This window comes from Hemicordylus capensis, chromosome 2 (assembly GCF_027244095.1).
Source record: "Hemicordylus capensis ecotype Gifberg chromosome 2, rHemCap1.1.pri, whole genome shotgun sequence".
Classification (NCBI taxonomy): Eukaryota; Metazoa; Chordata; class Lepidosauria; order Squamata; family Cordylidae; genus Hemicordylus; species Hemicordylus capensis.
The window spans coordinates 257,637,093-257,654,514 of NC_069658.1; the positions used below are offsets into that span (position 1 = coordinate 257,637,093).

General features: G+C 45.2%; 1 protein-coding gene across 5 annotated transcripts in view; it reads left to right on the plus strand.

The window, feature by feature from the left end:
* ABHD16A (abhydrolase domain containing 16A, phospholipase) overlaps nucleotides 1–13,056 on the plus strand; it is a 32,492-nt gene extending 19,436 nt beyond the window's left edge. For all 5 annotated transcript variants that reach the window (XM_053301968.1, XM_053301967.1, XM_053301969.1 and 2 more), the window contains 11 exons: nucleotides 415–478; nucleotides 1,699–1,748; nucleotides 2,037–2,160; nucleotides 3,100–3,204; nucleotides 4,491–4,554; nucleotides 6,081–6,137; nucleotides 6,614–6,676; nucleotides 7,590–7,666; nucleotides 8,287–8,385; nucleotides 10,476–10,522; nucleotides 12,743–13,056. In XM_053301968.1, the coding sequence (XP_053157943.1) occupies nucleotides 415–478; nucleotides 1,699–1,748; nucleotides 2,037–2,160; nucleotides 3,100–3,204; nucleotides 4,491–4,554; nucleotides 6,081–6,137; nucleotides 6,614–6,676; nucleotides 7,590–7,666; nucleotides 8,287–8,385; nucleotides 10,476–10,522; nucleotides 12,743–12,826 (834 nt within the window). In that variant the 3' untranslated portion in view covers nucleotides 12,827–13,056. The remainder of the gene's footprint in view (nucleotides 1–414; nucleotides 479–1,698; nucleotides 1,749–2,036; nucleotides 2,161–3,099; nucleotides 3,205–4,490; nucleotides 4,555–6,080; nucleotides 6,138–6,613; nucleotides 6,677–7,589; nucleotides 7,667–8,286; nucleotides 8,386–10,475; nucleotides 10,523–12,742) is intronic.
* The last annotated feature ends 4,366 nt before the right edge of the window (nucleotides 13,057–17,422 follow it).

Here is a 17,422-nt window from a genome sequence, read left to right on the forward strand (position 1 = left end):
AAGGCCGCTTCCTACGTTCCTAAGCACCAGTGTGGAAACACGAAGATTTCTTTCAGCAGCAACGTCAAGGATTTCAACATTGGGACTCATGTACTTCTTAATAGCTGGGGAGGTGGAAATTCTTGGAGATGTTGTTCTTCAGCTCCCTGTAGCTTTGACAGGACAATCTGTGCCTGCTGAAATTTTCCCAGTAACAGAGGGAATGTGGAAGTTTCGGGGGGGGGGGGGCGGAGAGATCTGCCCCAGAGCTGGTGTTCGACCATGCAAAGCAGGCAGGCCTGTACAGCAGCTTGCATTGGGGCAGCTGTTGGTATATGCAGCACGTCAGATGGGACAGGGCCAGAAACAAAGGGAAACTTGAGATGCTGGCCTGTTGGCTTGAGATGCATGTCTTCTCTGCGTTTGTCTCTGTAGGTGATCTGCTGTGAAGGAAATGCTGGGTTCTATGAAGTTGGCTGCCTCTCCACCCCGCTGGATGGTATGGTCCATCTTGGCTGCATCCCTTTTTTCACCTGTTTTGGTTATAATGGAAGTTTTCCTTTAAAACTTTGACTAACCACATTGCAATTCCTCATTTTGGAGGATATAGCTTGAGTTCTGTAGCTGAGCTAAACCAGCAGTTTTTGATGTGTCAGGCAGGGTGTCTGGGATTTTTCTGGGGACCAGCAAGTTCCTTTCTTCCACCTCCTAGGACAAGTCTGGGATTCAGCCAAGAGGCAAAAGTGCTTTCCCACCAATGCAGCTGCCACCAGTGCCCTGTCCTGGGGTGCAGAAATGTGATGACCATGTGGTCATCTACCTCCCTGCACTCCCTTCCTAGGAAGGGAAAGGACTAGCACTTAACAAGATATGGCAGGCTTCAAGCCTGCTTGGAAATGTTCTCCTCTGATTGTGAAGCATAGCTCCATTCATTCAGACTTAAAGCCATGAGTCACCACAAGATCCCTAAACTAGTGTAGAAGCATCTAACAAGCCCCCTTTTTAATAATTAGGTCTGCATCCCAGCCACAATACAGGAGAACCTTGTTATATGGGGATTCTATATTTGTGGTTTTGCGTATTCGCAGGTGTCTAATTGACACCCGGTTTCATTATCCACAGATACAAAGGGATTAAAACCCACGTATCCATGGTTCCTAGAGGGCTGGAAGTGACCCCAGGGGTCATCTCTGGCTGCCATTTTATCCATGGGAGCCATTTTGTGACTCACTTCAGCCACCTTGAACCCCTTGGAGGAAGGGTGAGTTGACAATCTCTTGCTCAGGTCTGTGGTGTCCTCTGCCAGTGCCATTCAGCCACAGCAGTGAGCATCCCTCCAGTGGCTGTTGCTGGTGTCTCCAATGTTTCTTTCTAGATACGGAGAAGGAGATGGTTCCCTGTTCCCGAAGGGCTCACAATAATCTCCTCCTCCTCTGTAAACCACTTTGCAAACTTCTTGAAAAGCACTGTGTGCAGTAAAGCTGGAACCTGAGGTGGCAACCTTCTTCCAATATTTTTTTTCCTCTTGAAAGGTTTCTGCAGGACTAGATAGAATGAAAGTAGTATAGGAGCAGGCTAACACACTCAAGCATGTCTGTCTTTCAACATGGGCGACTGGCGGGGGGGGCGGGGCGCAAAGTTGGCCAAACCATTTCTGAACATGGGGTGCTATATAATGCTGACTTCTCTCCCTAAGCTGTTCATCTTTCTCTCTTGTAGCTGGCTACTCTGTGCTGGGATGGAATCACCCTGGATTTGCTGGCAGCACGGTGAGCTATACTAAGCTTTTCAGTCAGATTAATAAATGGACAACCTCCAAACTAAAACTACGTAAATGGGCCCATTCAGAACCAGACATAGGTGGGGTCCTTCAGCCCCACCCTGCTATGTAGCTGCCCAGATATTGGAGCAAACACAGATTAAAAAGCCTAGAAGTCACTTATGTAGAAAAGTAGGTAGACAGGATTTTCATGAGGCACACTAGATTCCTGTTCTTCTCCTAGAAGCCTTTACTCTAGGCCTCTCCTTGTTCTTACGACCTTCCTATCTTGCCTCAGGGTGTGCCACTGCCTCAGAATGAGGCCAATGCCATGGATGTGGTGATGCAGTATGCCATCCATCGCTTGGGCTTCCTTCCAGAAGACATCATCCTCTATGCCTGGTCCATCGGGGGCTTTACAGGTACCAAACCAGATGTAAAGATACAATCTTTAGGTGGGGGAAGAGATGTAGAGAGTAGGGTTGGCCAGAAATGGACTGGCACTGATGTGAAAATGACAAGTGTGTAAACTTATAGTTAGGGACATGTGGAAATGGACACATGCATTCTGAGGCGTCTGTTACAGCTGTGTGTGATGCCCTTTTAGATGTCGAACTGCAGCATGGGTACAAAACAGGCCTAAGCCTGTTCTGTTATTGCACCCAACCAAAGTATTGTAGTTATGTGATCTGAGAGGAGAGTATCGGAAAGGATTCTTAGGCAACTAAAGATCCCAGGCTGCTTTGAAGGAGAAGGCTATTCTAATAAGCTCATTATTCCTTATGAGGCTAGGCTACAACATCTGGGACTCTTTACCTTGGAAAAGAGGAGACATGATTGAAGTGTATTAAATTATGTATGGAGTGGAGAGGGTGGCAGAAAACTTTCTCTCTCACACACACCGCACCAGAACCAGGGGTCATCCGATGAAACTGAAGGTCAAGAAATTTAGGACCGACAAAAGGAAGTACTTTTTCACACAGCACATAATTAATCTATGAAATTCTTTGCCATGGGATGTGTTGATGGCCACCAGCTTGGATGGCTTTAAAAGGGTCTTAGACAAACTCATGGAGGACAGGGCTATCAATGGCTGCTAGTCTGGTGGCTGTGGGCCACCTCCAGCCTGAGGCACAATGCCTCTCGATACCAGTTGCAGGGGAACAACAGCAGGAGAGAGGGCATTCATTTGCCTGTGGGCTCCCCAAGGGCATCTGGTGGGCCACTGTGTGAAACGGGGTGCTGGACTAGATAGACCTTGGACCTGATCCAGCAGGGCTGTTCTTATGTTCATTCCACTTACATTCACAGCATACAGTTAACTGCAGGTTCTCATTTTTCTCTCTTTGCTTTCCCAACAGCCACTTGGGCAGCCATGTCATACCCAGACACCAGTGCCCTTGTCCTGGATGCCTCCTTTGATGATCTCGTTCCTCTTGCCCTCAAGGTCATGCCGGAAAGCTGGAGTAAGGGGGAATGCAATATATACTTTGATGGTCAAGTGGCTTAGATCTTTTTTTTTTTAAACCTCTCCAGTCAGCCCAATTTCTCAACCCATGTGAACTAATATTTACTCATATTTACATAGTACTATTCCTAAGTGCAGAAGCCACCTCTTGCACATGACATCAGTGATCCTTACAATAAACTCAGGAAGCAGACCTCTGTATTGTACCTGGGAGGTAGGGGTAATGCTGAAATAAGTGGCCACCCTAGTAAATGTATAGCTGCAGCAAGATTTGCAGTGGGAATTACTTTGCTAATAGCTGATCATCTTAACCACTGCACTTGTTCCTTTCCCCACTTGCAGGTCTTTATAGGATATTCCTATTCTCCCCTTCATGGCTAACTGACTTGGCCTTCAAGTGGTATTTGCTGTCACATTACCCTAGCTTTTGAGTGCTTTTAACCACACAGAATGACCCCTAGCCATATTTCTCTTCCATATCTTTCGTGAGGGTTTGGGGGAGGGACTCAAGAACTCCCTTTACTATTTCAAGACTCCTATTAGAATTTTACCATGTTTGGGGGGCTCTCCACAGGAGGCAGTAACTCAATATGAGTTTACTTCCTTTGGAAGGAAAGAAAAAAATGCCTATTGTAACTATTTTTAAAAAATGTATAACTTGAGCAGATATTACAGAAGAAGCAACGGCAGCCCCAAACCCTGAAATCCAAAGCCAAGGCTGCAACACCATGTGCCTCACAGATAGTTAAGAAAGTTAAAATCATTGAACTTAAAGTCTCTTGCTTGAACATGACATGAAGCTGCCTTCTACTGAGCTGGATGTTTAATCCACCCAGCACTAGGCTGAATTGGCCTACAAGATCTTTCCCAGCCATGCAGATCCTTTTAACCAGAAGCCAGGGACTGGGCCTGGGGTCACCTGCCTGCAGAGCATGTATTCTTTTGCTGAGCCATAATAACTAGACAGTAGGTTCTTCACAGTCCTTCAGTGGGCTGGGTAAAATCAATTTGCTCTCTGTCTCCTTTTTATGTGAGTGTAACTCAAAGTACATTCAGGGTGGTTGGTCATCCAAACAGGCCGAGGTGATCTGCTGTACTGTCTGCCCATTGATGTCCATTGTCTCCCATCCATGACCAGGCTCCTCCCTATGTTTGAAAACGGTTAAGTGGGCTATTATGAAGGTTGTGGAAGTAAACTATTCTGAAAGAGAGGAAGTGCTCTTGTATCGGTGGCCTGGTCTCTCGAGGACAAAGGCGACGTAACTTCTTTCCTTGGTTCCACAGGGGGATTGGTCACTAGTACAGTGCGACAGCACTTGAACCTGAACAACGGGGAGCAGCTTTGCAGGTAGGCAGCAAGAGGAGCTGCGGAGGCAACAGGTCTTGGCCTGTTAGGTTGGGCAGGGGGCAAAATGGAGATGGTTGGATTCGGGGGGGTGGGCTGCATGAGAAGAGGGGAAATGGCAAAAGTTCCAGGTGCTAACATCTTAAATTGGAGTTGGAGTTAGGGCAGCGTGTCTGTGTCTGTGTCTGTGTCTGTGTCTGTGTCTGTGTCTGTGTGGTTTTTTTTTATTAAGCTGCCTTATATTAAGTCCAGTGCTGTCTATTCTGACTAGCAGCAGCAAAGTCTCCTGGCTGTTAATGCACATCAGTGAAATCTGGATGTGAAAATATGTGAGGGGCTATCATTCAAGAGTATCTAAAGTTGACATTTAAATCCCCTTGGCTAGTGTCCTGGGGCTGGGAGAGATGGAACAAAGGCAAATTGGCTTAGCTGCAGAATGCCACATTTCCTCCACAACTTTGAAAGTGTGTTTGACAAGGGTACCAGTGAGAAATGTAGGGTGATTGTAGTTTGGCATTTGAGGTTCCATATGGAGGCAGCTACATAGGTCTGGGATCAGTGTTCCCTCTAACAGGGATTCCCAGATGTTGACTACAATTTCTATAATCCCCAAGCAAAAGCCCTTGCAGCTGGGGATTCTGGGAGTTGTAGTCAACAACATCTGGGAATCCCTGTTAGAGAGAACACTCTTTGGAACCTGGTCAGCCCTGAGATGGGAAACTGCTCCAGTTCAGTTCTTAGAGTAAGGCCAGTATATAAACATCACAAAGAGAGATATTGACATCTGAACTGTTCTCATAATGTAATGGGCTCTGAATAGAACACAGAATGAAAAAGGTCTGACCCCTTTGTGGGTTGGAGTCCCTGCTTGCCATTAGAAGCTCTCCTTGAGCCCTGCTCTGATTTCCCAGCACTTAGGAAGCTACCATATACTAAGTCACACCTTTGATCTATCAGTATTCTCTATACAGACTGGCAGCAGCTTCTCCAAAGTTGCAGGCAGGAATGTGTCTCAGCCCTATCTTGGAGAAACCAGGGAGGGAACTTGAAACCTTCTGCTCTTCCCAGAGCAGCTCCATCCCCTGAGGGGAATATCTTGCAGTGCTCACATGTGGTCTCCCATTCAAATGCAACCAGGGCAGACCCTGCTTAGCTAAGGGGACAAGTCATGCTTGCTACCACAAGTTCTCCTCTCCTTTAGTAGAGTGCTTTTGTGGATTGATTAGCTCTTGTTTTTTGTTTGCCTTCTGAGAGAGTTTACAGACATTGTGTATTTAAAAGCCAGATTTGCAATGTACTCAATGTTGATTACACACATGGGATTCTTTCTTTGGCTGGATCCAGGCCCAGGACTTCAATGAGATAGCAAATTAAACAATGAGATAGCAAATTAAACACTCCTCATTAAACCATGATCTGGTCCTTGAGTAATCTGCTTGCAGAGTGATAGTTATTTACCCTTAAATCTGCTCTTCCTCTGAGGAACTTGGAACAGCTTGCCTATGGTTCCTAATGTTGTCCCCATTCAGGTACCAGGGCCCCGTGCTTCTGGTGCGCAGAACCAAAGATGAGATCATCACTACAACGTGAGTACAAAGTAGATGAGAGCATCTCTACAACATTGGGGAAATGCCCAGAAGTATAGCCAGCATTATTAACCTCTGTTCCAGTGGTGGTTGTGGTTGTCATGGTTGTTTTACATGTTATATCCCGCTCTTCCTCCAAGGAGCCGAGAGTGGTATACTACATACTTAGGTTTCTCCTCACAACAACCCTGTGAAGTAGGTTAGGCTGAGAGAAGTGACTGGCCCAGAGTCACCCAGCAAGTCTCATGGCTGAATGGGGATTTGAACTCGGGTCTCCCCGGTCCTAGTTCGGCACTCTAACCACTACACCACGCTGGCTGGTGAGATGTTAAAGGTGAAACCTTAAGAACGCAGCTGCTTCTTAAAATTGTCTTCCTTCAGAGCAGGGATAAATGAGTGATCTATGGGAGTTTTATTCCTTTAGTACATTATAGTTATTAATATGGCCTTAATTCTGTCCTTCCCTGCATTTTCAGAGTTCCTGAAGATATAATGTCCAACAGAGGAAATGATTTGCTCCTGAAGTTACTACAGCATAGGTGAGCATGAAATGTTACCCTAGACTGGAACTAGATGTGATGCAAATCAACCTGCGTTATACCCAAACAGACATTTACCTTTTCCCCTTCCATGGGTTTGTCCTTGAACCAACGTGTTTTCGCTGTTTTCCCAGGCAAGGGCTACTTCCACACAAGCAACCTCAGCTGAAGAAAGAGGCAGAATTTTGTTAGATCAGTTCCTCTTATGCTTTAAAGGCATTTAGTGGTGACTCTTAAGGACTTATCCATCTGTCTGCCCCATCTCATCTGGTTTGGTCTTTAGATGGCAAAACTATTCAGGGGTTAGGTTCACAAATAGTTCTAAACCAGCAGTTCAGCAGAGCTGCCAAATACCCAGGCACACACAGTAACCCTGCTTCCCATCTCGGCAGCAATATACTGAGATTGGGCGTGTCGTAAAAGCTCACCAATCTTAGCAGATCCTGCTCTACTTGCAGCACAGAACAGGACATCTGTAACTTAGATTTGAAGTGAGGGACAGATGTTTGGTTCCCTGCCGCGAGTAGGGCAGGTTATGCCAATATTGGTAGATTCGTTTGACATGCCCAGTCTAGACATTCCATTGCCAAGATTGGAAATAGGTCTTACATGCAGCTCCAGTGAACCATTGGTTAAGCAGTATATGTAAGCCTGTGTAGGGTATTGTAAGAACACATCTCAAGAGGGCACATACAGGGTGTTGGTTGGCTCTCCTGTAGAAGGGTTAGATCAACATAGAATCTATCTTCTTGGGGCCAATAAAAGTAGAAACCATGAAAAGGCTTAACAAATGTAATAGTGTAAGCTTTTATGGACCACAGTCCACTTCCAATGTGCCCCCAACTTTGATGGGTGGCAGAGGGGAGGAAGAAGCTAACAAACATCTACATCAGCAAACTTTTGTCGACCTCAGGTATCCCAAAGTCATGGTCGAAGAGGGCATGAGAGTTGTGCGTGAGTGGCTGGAAGCTTCCACACCCATGGAAGAAGGTAAGGTTGGCACACACTCGTCCCAGTTTCCCTCCTAGTGGTGGTAGTAAGTGGGTGGGGTACAACAGCATAAATTATTATCATTGTACAGAAGTACTTTTATAAGTGTTAAAGTAATCTTTTTTAAAAAATCCTTTGGGCTCTTTTCTCAGAATGCTGTCAAAGGAGAAGGGAAAAGGTTTAATTTCTAAAATTGGTGCCACGGTTAAGGACAGAGTAGGAGCCTTGCCATCCACTCTGGAAGGAAGTCTTGCTTAATTCTAAGCTTATGGGGCCAGGCTCTAGTTGGTCTGTAATAGTGAGGAAGGCATGCTTAGATGCATTAATCAAGGCACATTCACAATAGTTGCTTTAAAGGAAGTATTTGACCAAGAGTGGAAGGATAGCATTGAATGGGTGGGGAAAGAGGAGGAATGTTGGTGCTGTTGAACCAAAATCAGTTACAAAACATCACAAAAACAATCTAGAATTCCCAGATGTACTTTAGTAGTGCTATGTTCAATAAAACTTGCTATGTAGCCACCAGCTGGTGGAACCATTCTTGCTACCCACTGGCATTCAAACTTTTGAGTCCTCACAAGGCACACGAACACATACTAGCTCCTCCTTTGTTTGCACAGCCTCAGTGTATAGTCGCTATGAAGTAGAAGATGACTGGTGTCTGTCCGTACTGAAGTCCTACAAGGCTGAAAACGGAGATGAGTTTCCCTGGAGTGTTGGTAAGTCCTGCACTAGAGAGGAGTGAGAGAGGGTTGAAACTGGCATGAAAACGGGCTGTAGAATCAGGATGCCGCTTGAAATGGCTGGGAGAACTTCCAGATCCCAGAGTCGGGTGCTGGTTTGTTACCAGCATGGGAATAGGCCAGTGGGAAGTTCTAATCTACTAACCCTTCTATGACCATGTTGTGATTTTAAATTCAGAATTCATCAACTGGTGGGGAAAATGGAAGAGCTGTAGGCCACGATCTAACCAACATGGAAGAGTGTGTGTGAAAAGTACCTGCCAATGAGAATTGTGTGGGAGGGGAAACTCAAAAGTGGGAATTCTTATAAAAAGTTAGAGGCTTGAAGAATGTGTGCAGATTAACTAACCTGGAAGGGGAAAGACAAAGCAAGAGAGACTATTGTGACTGATAGGATTTTAACACATGCTCCAACACAAGTTGCTTCAACACTTGACAAGAGTGTTGGAGCAGCTTGACCAATAAGCTATTGGGAACTGGCAGAATATGGGGTCAGCCAGCTTTTCTCAAATACTGCTGTCTGATGCAGAGGTGTCCAGCAACTCATCCTATGTTATTAGGCTGGATCAGTTTCAGTTTGATGCTTGATGATGTGGACAAGCTGCTTGGAACGGTGCTGCCTCATCTGTTCTCTTGACCTTTGCCTGACATGACTTTATACATGTTTATCTGACATGGCAGTGGGGTTGTTGTAGAAGGCCTGGTAGAGATTATAAATGCTTCTCTGAGGGAGGGCAGGATGCCTCCTTGCCTTAAGGAGGCAATCATTAGACTTCTTTTGAAGAAGCCTGCATTGGATCACTCGAGTTAAGCAATTACAGGCCTGTCTCCAACCTTCCATGATTGAGCAAGGTAACTGAAATGGTGGTGGCCTCTCAGCTCCAGACAGTCTTGGAGGAAACTATCTAGATACCTTTCAAACTGGCTTCCGGGCTGGCTATGGGGTGGAGACTGCCTTGGTCGGCCAGATGGATGATCTCCAGCTGGGAATTGGCAGCGGGAGTGTGACTGTTGGTCCTTTTAGATCTCAGTGGCTTTCGATACTATAGCCCATCGTATCCTTCTGGAGTGTCTGAGGGAGTTGGGGGTGGGAGGCACTGCTTTGCAGTGGTTCTACTCATATTTCTCAGGGAGATTCCAGATTGTGTCCCTTGAAAACAATTGCTCTTCAAAATCTGAATTTTTATAGTGTCTCCCAAAGCTCCATATTGTCTCCGATGTTTAACATCTACATGAAACCACTAGGAGAGATCATCAGGAGATTTGGTACAGGGTGTATCAGTATGGTGATGACACCCAAATCTTTCTCCATGTCAACATCCTAGGATAAGGCATAACCTCTCTAAAATGCCTGCCTAGAGGCAGTGATGGGCTTTTTGTCAGCTTCAGCTGATACGCTTCTGCATCCCAGTTGGTCTCTGTATCATCTCAGAAAGACCATATTGCTCCTATATTAAGAGATACACTGGCTACCAATAAGTTTCCGGGCAAAATACAAGGTGCTGGTTATAACCTCTAAAGCCCTAAACAGCTTAGGCCCTGGGTATTTAAGAAAACATTGTCTTCACAATGAGCCCCATTGCCCATTGATCATGTGGAGAGCTTTGTCTGCAGTTGCCACCAGCTTGTGGTCTGGCTACATGGTGGACGGGCCTTCTCAGCTGCTGCCCCGACGCTGTGGAACATGCTCCCTGATGAAATAAGAGCCTCCCCATCTCTGAGAACGTTTTAAAATTCTCTAAAGACTTATTTTTTTCACCCAAGCTTTTTAACTGGGCTGTGGTTTTCAGTTGTGTTAAAGTCTATTTTTAATCTGTGTTGTGTTGCAAGCTGCCCAGAGATGGAAGTTTGGGGCAGTCTGCAAATTTGAAAAAATAAGATAGATACTGACTTGGAGTAAAGAGGGTTGGATCAATACAATTGGGGAATGCCTGGATTGAGGGGGATTCTGGGAATTAGCCACTGCTCAAGATGGTCTGTGGTGGGGAAGGGATACGAGGACCCCTCTCTTGCCTTGCCTACCTGTTTCAGCTATCTAAGTCCATCCTTCTCCTTTTCCAAACCAGGTGATGACATGACAGCTGAAGGGAGACGACAGCTTGCACTATTTCTGGTGAGTTTCCTTGGCCTAAGAGGGAGCCCTCCTAATCTGACACCTCCTTCCAGTTCCAGCACATTTGACTCCCACCTCACCTCAGTTTCCATATCAAGGAACCCAGGAGTTCCAAGTCATATCTGTTGCATTTAATGTTAGCTCATTTTCACAAATGCACATCTTGTGTTAATCTGGGTAGATAAGATAGTCATGACTTTGTCCCATTGAAATTAATGGGACAAAAGCAAGTCATGACTATTTATTCAATTTTTATACCGCCTTTCATAATGTATCTCAAGGCAGTTAACCTGACTAGTCTGGAATGGATATCCCAATGTTTAGGGGCACAGCAGCACTTGGTCTAGAAATGAAGTATCCCGAGGAAAAAGGAATTTCTTTCTCCACCCCCATCCCAAGACAATCCTAGGCTCACTTCATGACAGAAGCATTTTAGATTGCATGGCTCTTACTGATCTCTGTTAATGGTGTTGGCAAAAGTCATGTTGAAATTTGAGACCCTCGTCATTAAAGCTGTCCTGGTAGTAAGGGTTCAGTAGGCCAAGTTCATACATGCAACCGGCCTCCTCGATGCCTGCAGTATTGCACAAGCCGTGTTCAGGTACATGTGGAACATCTCCACTTCTACAGATGTTCTACTTGGCATTCAGTGTCTGAGAGTGCGCTTGAACGCCCCGTCCCCACTCTCCATACTTGTAGTGTTTGTCTGAAGAGGTAAACACTGTACTCGTGGAGGCGCCCTCTTATGATGTGCAACACTGTGGCATCTGTGCACTCTGATCACTAGGAGAATCTCTCCACCAATACAGTGTTTCTCTCCTTGGGATCCTTCCATGAAAATGTATGGTTTCAAGAATGTGTCACAGACTTCCAAGTGCACTGGAAGTTCCAAGGTTCAGGACTTTCGAGTCAGCTCTCGGATGCTGTATGCAGATGCAGGATCTCCATTTCTTACAATGCCTGTGGAAGACATAAGAACAGTCCTGCTGGATCAGGCCCATGGCCCATCGAGTCCAGCATCCTGTTTCACACAGTGGCCCACCTGATGCCACTGGAAGCCAACAGGCAGGAGTTGAGGGCATGCCCTCTCTTCTGCTGTTGCTCCCCTGCAACTGGTACTCGGAGGCATTCTGCTTTGAGGCTGGTCCTGGAAGCTAGGACTGTAGTGGCTTATAGGACTACAGTGGCTTATATGTATGCAAGTCCTCACAGCCAGTCGTCCTAACCTTTTCAATACAATACGAAGCTGCCATATCCTGAGGCAGAGCAGTGGTTCATCATGCCCTGTATCCTCTGCTCTGACTGCCAGCAGCCCTCCAAAATTTCAGGTAGAGGCTTTTCAAGCTCTGCTACCTAGAATATTTTTTAACCAGAGATGCCAAGGATTGAAGGTGGGACCTTGTACATGTAAAGTGCTACCACTTCCTCCCTGTACTTGATCATGAAGCAGAGCAGGTGCAGCAGCCTTTAAGTCTGATAATTTAAGTTGTTTGGGATCATGCTACATGTCCTTCCCCAGAGTCCCTAAACGTCTGTGCCACCACTGCCTGACTAGGCTTCTTCCCCTTGCTTTGAGAATAGACCCTTGAATAGAAACGCAGCTAATCCAGTGGTATAACTTGGAGCAGGCAGCCTAGACTCTTAACTCGTGCCCAGTGAAGACGACGGAGCTGTCAGGACTGAAAAGTTACTTGGGGAACAATTCCAAGCATGTTGAATCATGATTTGCACCGGGAACAAAAGCAACTCTGGGTTCACACCGACTGTTCTTGTGGTAGTGAAGAGAGGTTCTCGTGGAGTCAGCCACTTCTCCTATTAAACTTGGCCCTAGTCCCTCTTCTGTGTATCCCCTCACAATTGGCTGTTATAGTGAAGCAAGGGAATGCCTTTCATCTCCCAAATCTAGGAGGGCATGATGTCACCCTATTTTGTTCTTCAGTCTGTGTTGTATAGGAACATAGGAAACTGCCATATACTGAGTCAGACCATTGGTCTATCTAGCTCAGTATTGTCTTCACAGACTGGCAGCGGCTTCTCCAAGGCTGCAGGCAGGAATGTGTCTCAGCCCTATCTTGGAGAATCCAGGGAGGGAACTTGAAACCTTCTGCTCTTCCCACAGCGGCTTCATCCCCTGAGGGGAATATCTTAATAGGAATATCTTGTAGTATATAGTTCAGCACTCACTCCAGCTTCTAACCATTTTTTTTTCTTGCCCCACAGGCCCGTAAGCACCTCCAAAACTTTGAAGCAACACACTGCACACCACTTCCTCCCCAAGAATTTCACCTCCCATGGAGCTTATAGCATCCTTGCCTTCCCTGCAGCAGTCATGGCTTCCTGTATTGGTGTCTTTTTTTTTTCCCCTGCTTAGTGCATTTGCTTTTTCTGCGTGTGTGTTTGTGTATGTCTGACCCTCACCATTCTCCCTCTGCATGCTGTAAATTTGCACCCTCTCCCCTGTAATATTTATCCTCTAACCTCAAAACCTACACAGTTGTAGGGATTCACAATAAAGATGGTATTTTTTATACTTACTGAGTCTTACTGTTTCATCCTATATTGGCAAAGCGATGACCAGTGCTGTGTGTGGTGGTCCCAGAGAAATGCAAATAGTGTTCCTCTTTATATAGGCTGCAAACATCATCTGATTGTGAGGCTCTCCTGCACTGCCATTGGCCAGGCTGCTGTGTTGTCCTGGAATGTTCACAAATTCTTGCTGCTCTGCTTCTGTTAATGAGACTGCTCTGGGGTGTTGGCTAGGCCCCCTGACTAACTTTTGGGGCTTGTATGGGGAATCGCTAAATCTAGAGTGAGCAGTTCATTACAGAATACAAAGCTTCAGTCTTGGAAACTACTGACAGAGTTGAAGTCAAATATAATCAGGTTTATTTAGGGTTAGGATTATAGAAAGGAAATCTTGATTGATAAGCAACACAGTATTAATTTAATATAATTAACAAGACTAATAAGACTTAATATTAAATTGAAGCTCATGAAGAGGCGTTTTAGCTTGAGTTCCAAATTACAATCCGCTTTAGGCTGACCAGAGAAACAGGCTTAAAGAACAGCTTTAGACTTTAAAGAGAGCAAGGAGGGAGTAGAAGAGTTTGGAGCAGAGGTCTATTAATATATCTGGCTCCTTTCCGGTGGTGTGTCGGACACTTGTTGCTCAACTGGTGCTAAGGGACTTCTCTCTCTCCAGGAACAAGCAGGAAAACGGGATGCAAGAGTGGGAGACCCATGTGCCACTTGCACATCTGGTAGCCAGTAAAAGTCCAAAAGTGGTCTGATCCCAAGAGACCAGTTCCCTGTTGAAACCAAGCGTGCTGCCCAGATTAGGCCTGGAGACAGGGCTAACCTGAAGGTGGAAAGTGGGATGGGCACAAGTGCCAAGGCACAGCCAGATGGAATAGCTGGTGCCCAGACACACAAACATGCAACAGGTGAATCCAGAGAAGGGAGACACTGCTTGATAGTCTCTGTGATGGAAATATGCAGAAACCTGCCTTGGAGCCAAATGCTGAGCACACCTATATGCTGAAAAGGGTGACATCCCTGATGGATGAAAGAAGTGGAAAAGTTTAGACAGCCTGTATGAATGACTCAGAGCTTAACTGGTGTCAGGAAGACCTTTGGGGAAAAGAGAACTGATGTCTTTACCATAATGAGTGTGTTCCCCCATACTTCATGCCAGGCATTAATGCTTGGGTCAGAGAGATGAGCCTGCTGCAATCTCATCACTTCGTTCTTGGGAAGGTGATTAGCTCAGAAGGCTAACTTTAATCCTTTGTGCCAAAGTAGAGGGGAGTTCTAGGCTCCTCCCTTAGAGGAATAACTTCTTGTTAACTCATGTCTACTGCAGCATCCTCATCTGTGCTTAAACAGAGGAGATCATGAGGAATTGTTCTTTCAGTCCCAGGTTAGGCTTGACCTGAAGTTACCTTCCCATGCTACTAGCAAATAATGACTTATCTTTGTGAGTTAGCCCATGTAAGTAACTGTGAACCCAGGGGTTCAACTAGTCAAAGGAAACAGGCCTTTAGTTCCAAATAATATGCAGGGGAGCCCCCATTGAGATGATATTGTTTTGACAATTACAGTCACACATTTAGGCTATGGACTGAGTTGGAGGCCTTTAGGGTTCTGTCAATAGACAGGCACTGCCAATTACTACTTAGCATGAGAGTCCCATCTGAGTGCATCCATTCATTCCCTCACAGGCATATAAGACTCCTGTGTTTGCTGAAGACTATGCATGATGTAGTGTGTGATATGGTGTGTGCTGAGGGTTAGTATTGATATGAAAGGTTAGTAGAGAAGGGTATATTAATATTGGAGAAAGAGAGTTTCTCTTGCCATCACTCAAATGTTGTTTTTTACCTGTATGCACCTTTTTAACTAACAATACTAAAGTATAAACTAATACTATCTTAATGTGTCCATATGCTAAATATGTACACATTTAAATATATACATCAGGATATTTCTTCATTTGTATGATCTCAGAGAAGTTTGTGTCAGAACAGATGTCTTGGCATCATGCAGCTTTTAAAGGCACAGGAAGCTTGTTAGAAAAAAGTTGTCCAGCCTAGTCGAGCACAATGACAATTCAGTATAGCAACATTTTGTTCACAGAATGGAACTCCTGGTTGTCTTCATATTTATACCCCACCTTTTCCTCAAATGATCCCCAAGGCAGTGTACAATACATGACACAACACAAAAGCAACCCAATAGCTCTTTCTTCTCTGGCTGGTAGGGTTGTCAGCTTGAGCTGAAGCTATTTTCTCCAGTATTGTTTACACTATCAAGTCACACAAATATCCAGGGTTGCTTGCAGTAGTCACTTGAAGGTCACCGTCAATCCCACTGTCTAATCAAAATGAGCAGGGATGCTTTCTATCATCTCAGGGCAACTGGTAGAGAGAGCAGAGTTTCTATGCTTTTTGTTTTGTTCCTGTTCTGTGTTTTTCTAAAAAGGTAGGGAAAGAGTAAGCTCTTCTCTGCCTCCTGAAACTCAGTCATGACGCTGATCACAGCATGGAGCGAGTGGGAGGTCCCGGTTGAAAAAAATCACCACCACTTCCCACCCACCCACCCCAGCCCCGCTGCAGAGGTGTTCATGTTTCCATGTTAGGATGAACTTCTTTACAGTGGTTGAAGTGTGCAGTGTTAGTTGTAAAGGTGCTGATGCGTAAAGCAAGCCCTGATGCTTTTCTAAAACAGGGGATAGTGAAGCAGCATTTCTGGAGGTTTCCCAGTCATGATAATGGGGAAACTTCCAGAAACACAGCTTCTGCATCCGCTACTTCAGATGCACATAATGTACCCCAACAAGGGCAGTGTGACAATGGAATCAATCACCTAGCTGGGAGCTGGGTTCTCCTATGCTGGAGATGTTCTAGCAACCACTTGTTGGGGATGCTGTCACTCTGGATTTCTTGCCTCGAGCAGGAAGATGGCCTACAAGAGCTCTTCAGCCAAGCTTTTGAGCTATCTGGTAGTTTTTATGGGTATTTTAATTCGATCTTTTTATGTTTTAATTGTTAAAATTTCTTGGTTTTTATTGCTAGAGACTTTGGTAGTGGCCGGTATACAATTACATTAAATAAGATTGCTTCAACTCCATGATTCTAGTTTTGCCAGATTCTGCCCCCTTCAGTTGTGTGAACTGCCACCCAGGCCTGTTGCGCTGAGCAGTGCCCTGCATTTGGGCAGTTACGATGACAAATATTTATATACCACTTTTCAACCATAGTTCTCAAAGCGATTTACATAGATATAATTGAAAAAAATGGCTCCCTATCCCCAAAGGGCTAACAATCTATAAATGAAACATAAAATAGACACCAGAAACAGTTACAAAGCCACTGTTTTTGGACACGAAGGATCTTATTCTGTCTTCTATGGGAATCACGAATACAAATAGAAGTGAGAGAGCTAAGCGGAGTGACCGGACTGCAACCTGGAGATTTCCCCTTTATCTTTAAATCAGCAGTCAAATCCTGGCTTCCCCTCCTTTCATCTATACCCTGCCCCAACCTGCTGGTGACACCACTGTAGTCTTGTTTTCTAGGAAGAAAAGGGAGTGGAAATGGGTAAGAGGTGATGCCCTTCACTGGCGAACTTAAAGATAGTGGCCATGTCAGCCATGTTGATTTTCAAGTCACAACCTGGTTTTAGCCCTAGACTAAAATAATAGCCACTTCAGGCTGAGTAAAACCAGGACCACTACAATGAAGACATGGCCTGAAAAAGTATTTGTTTCATCTGTTTATTTATATAATGGAAAGTTTATCAAGCCAAGAAATAAGCTCACCACCACTGCAATTCTAGGCTGCAGAACCTTATCGCTACTCCCTGTGGAATTCTAAGTACATCGTAATGCTTTGTTTGGTTTTGCCTTACGTACAGAAATATAGTGTCCCCCTCCCTTTTTATATGGAGGGCCAGTTATATGAGAACATAGAATAAAAAATAAACATCCTCCCTATTGCACAATGGAGTCATGAGTCAGTGTGCAGTTCCCAGGTGTTCATCCCGCCCTTCCTCTTTGATGCAGCACATCTCTGTGGTTTTCCTCTTGCATGTTGTTCACAGACCTTTACCAGGGAATCGAAAGAGGGAGTGTGAATCTATTGGTTCTTTTGGATTTCTCAGTGGCATGTGATACCATGGTATCCTTCTGGATTGCCTGAGGGAGTTGGAGATAGGAGGCACTGTTCTGTAGTAGGGGTGTGCATGGAACTGGTTGGCCCAGTTCCAGACCGGACGTGAACCTGACCAGCCAAGTTCGTTCCGGCCCCCATTGAATCCCCCTAGTCCAGTCGGGGGGGGGGGTTGCAATTAAATTTTTTTTAAAAAAATTAAAATACCTATAGTCCTTTTGGGGGGCTTCCT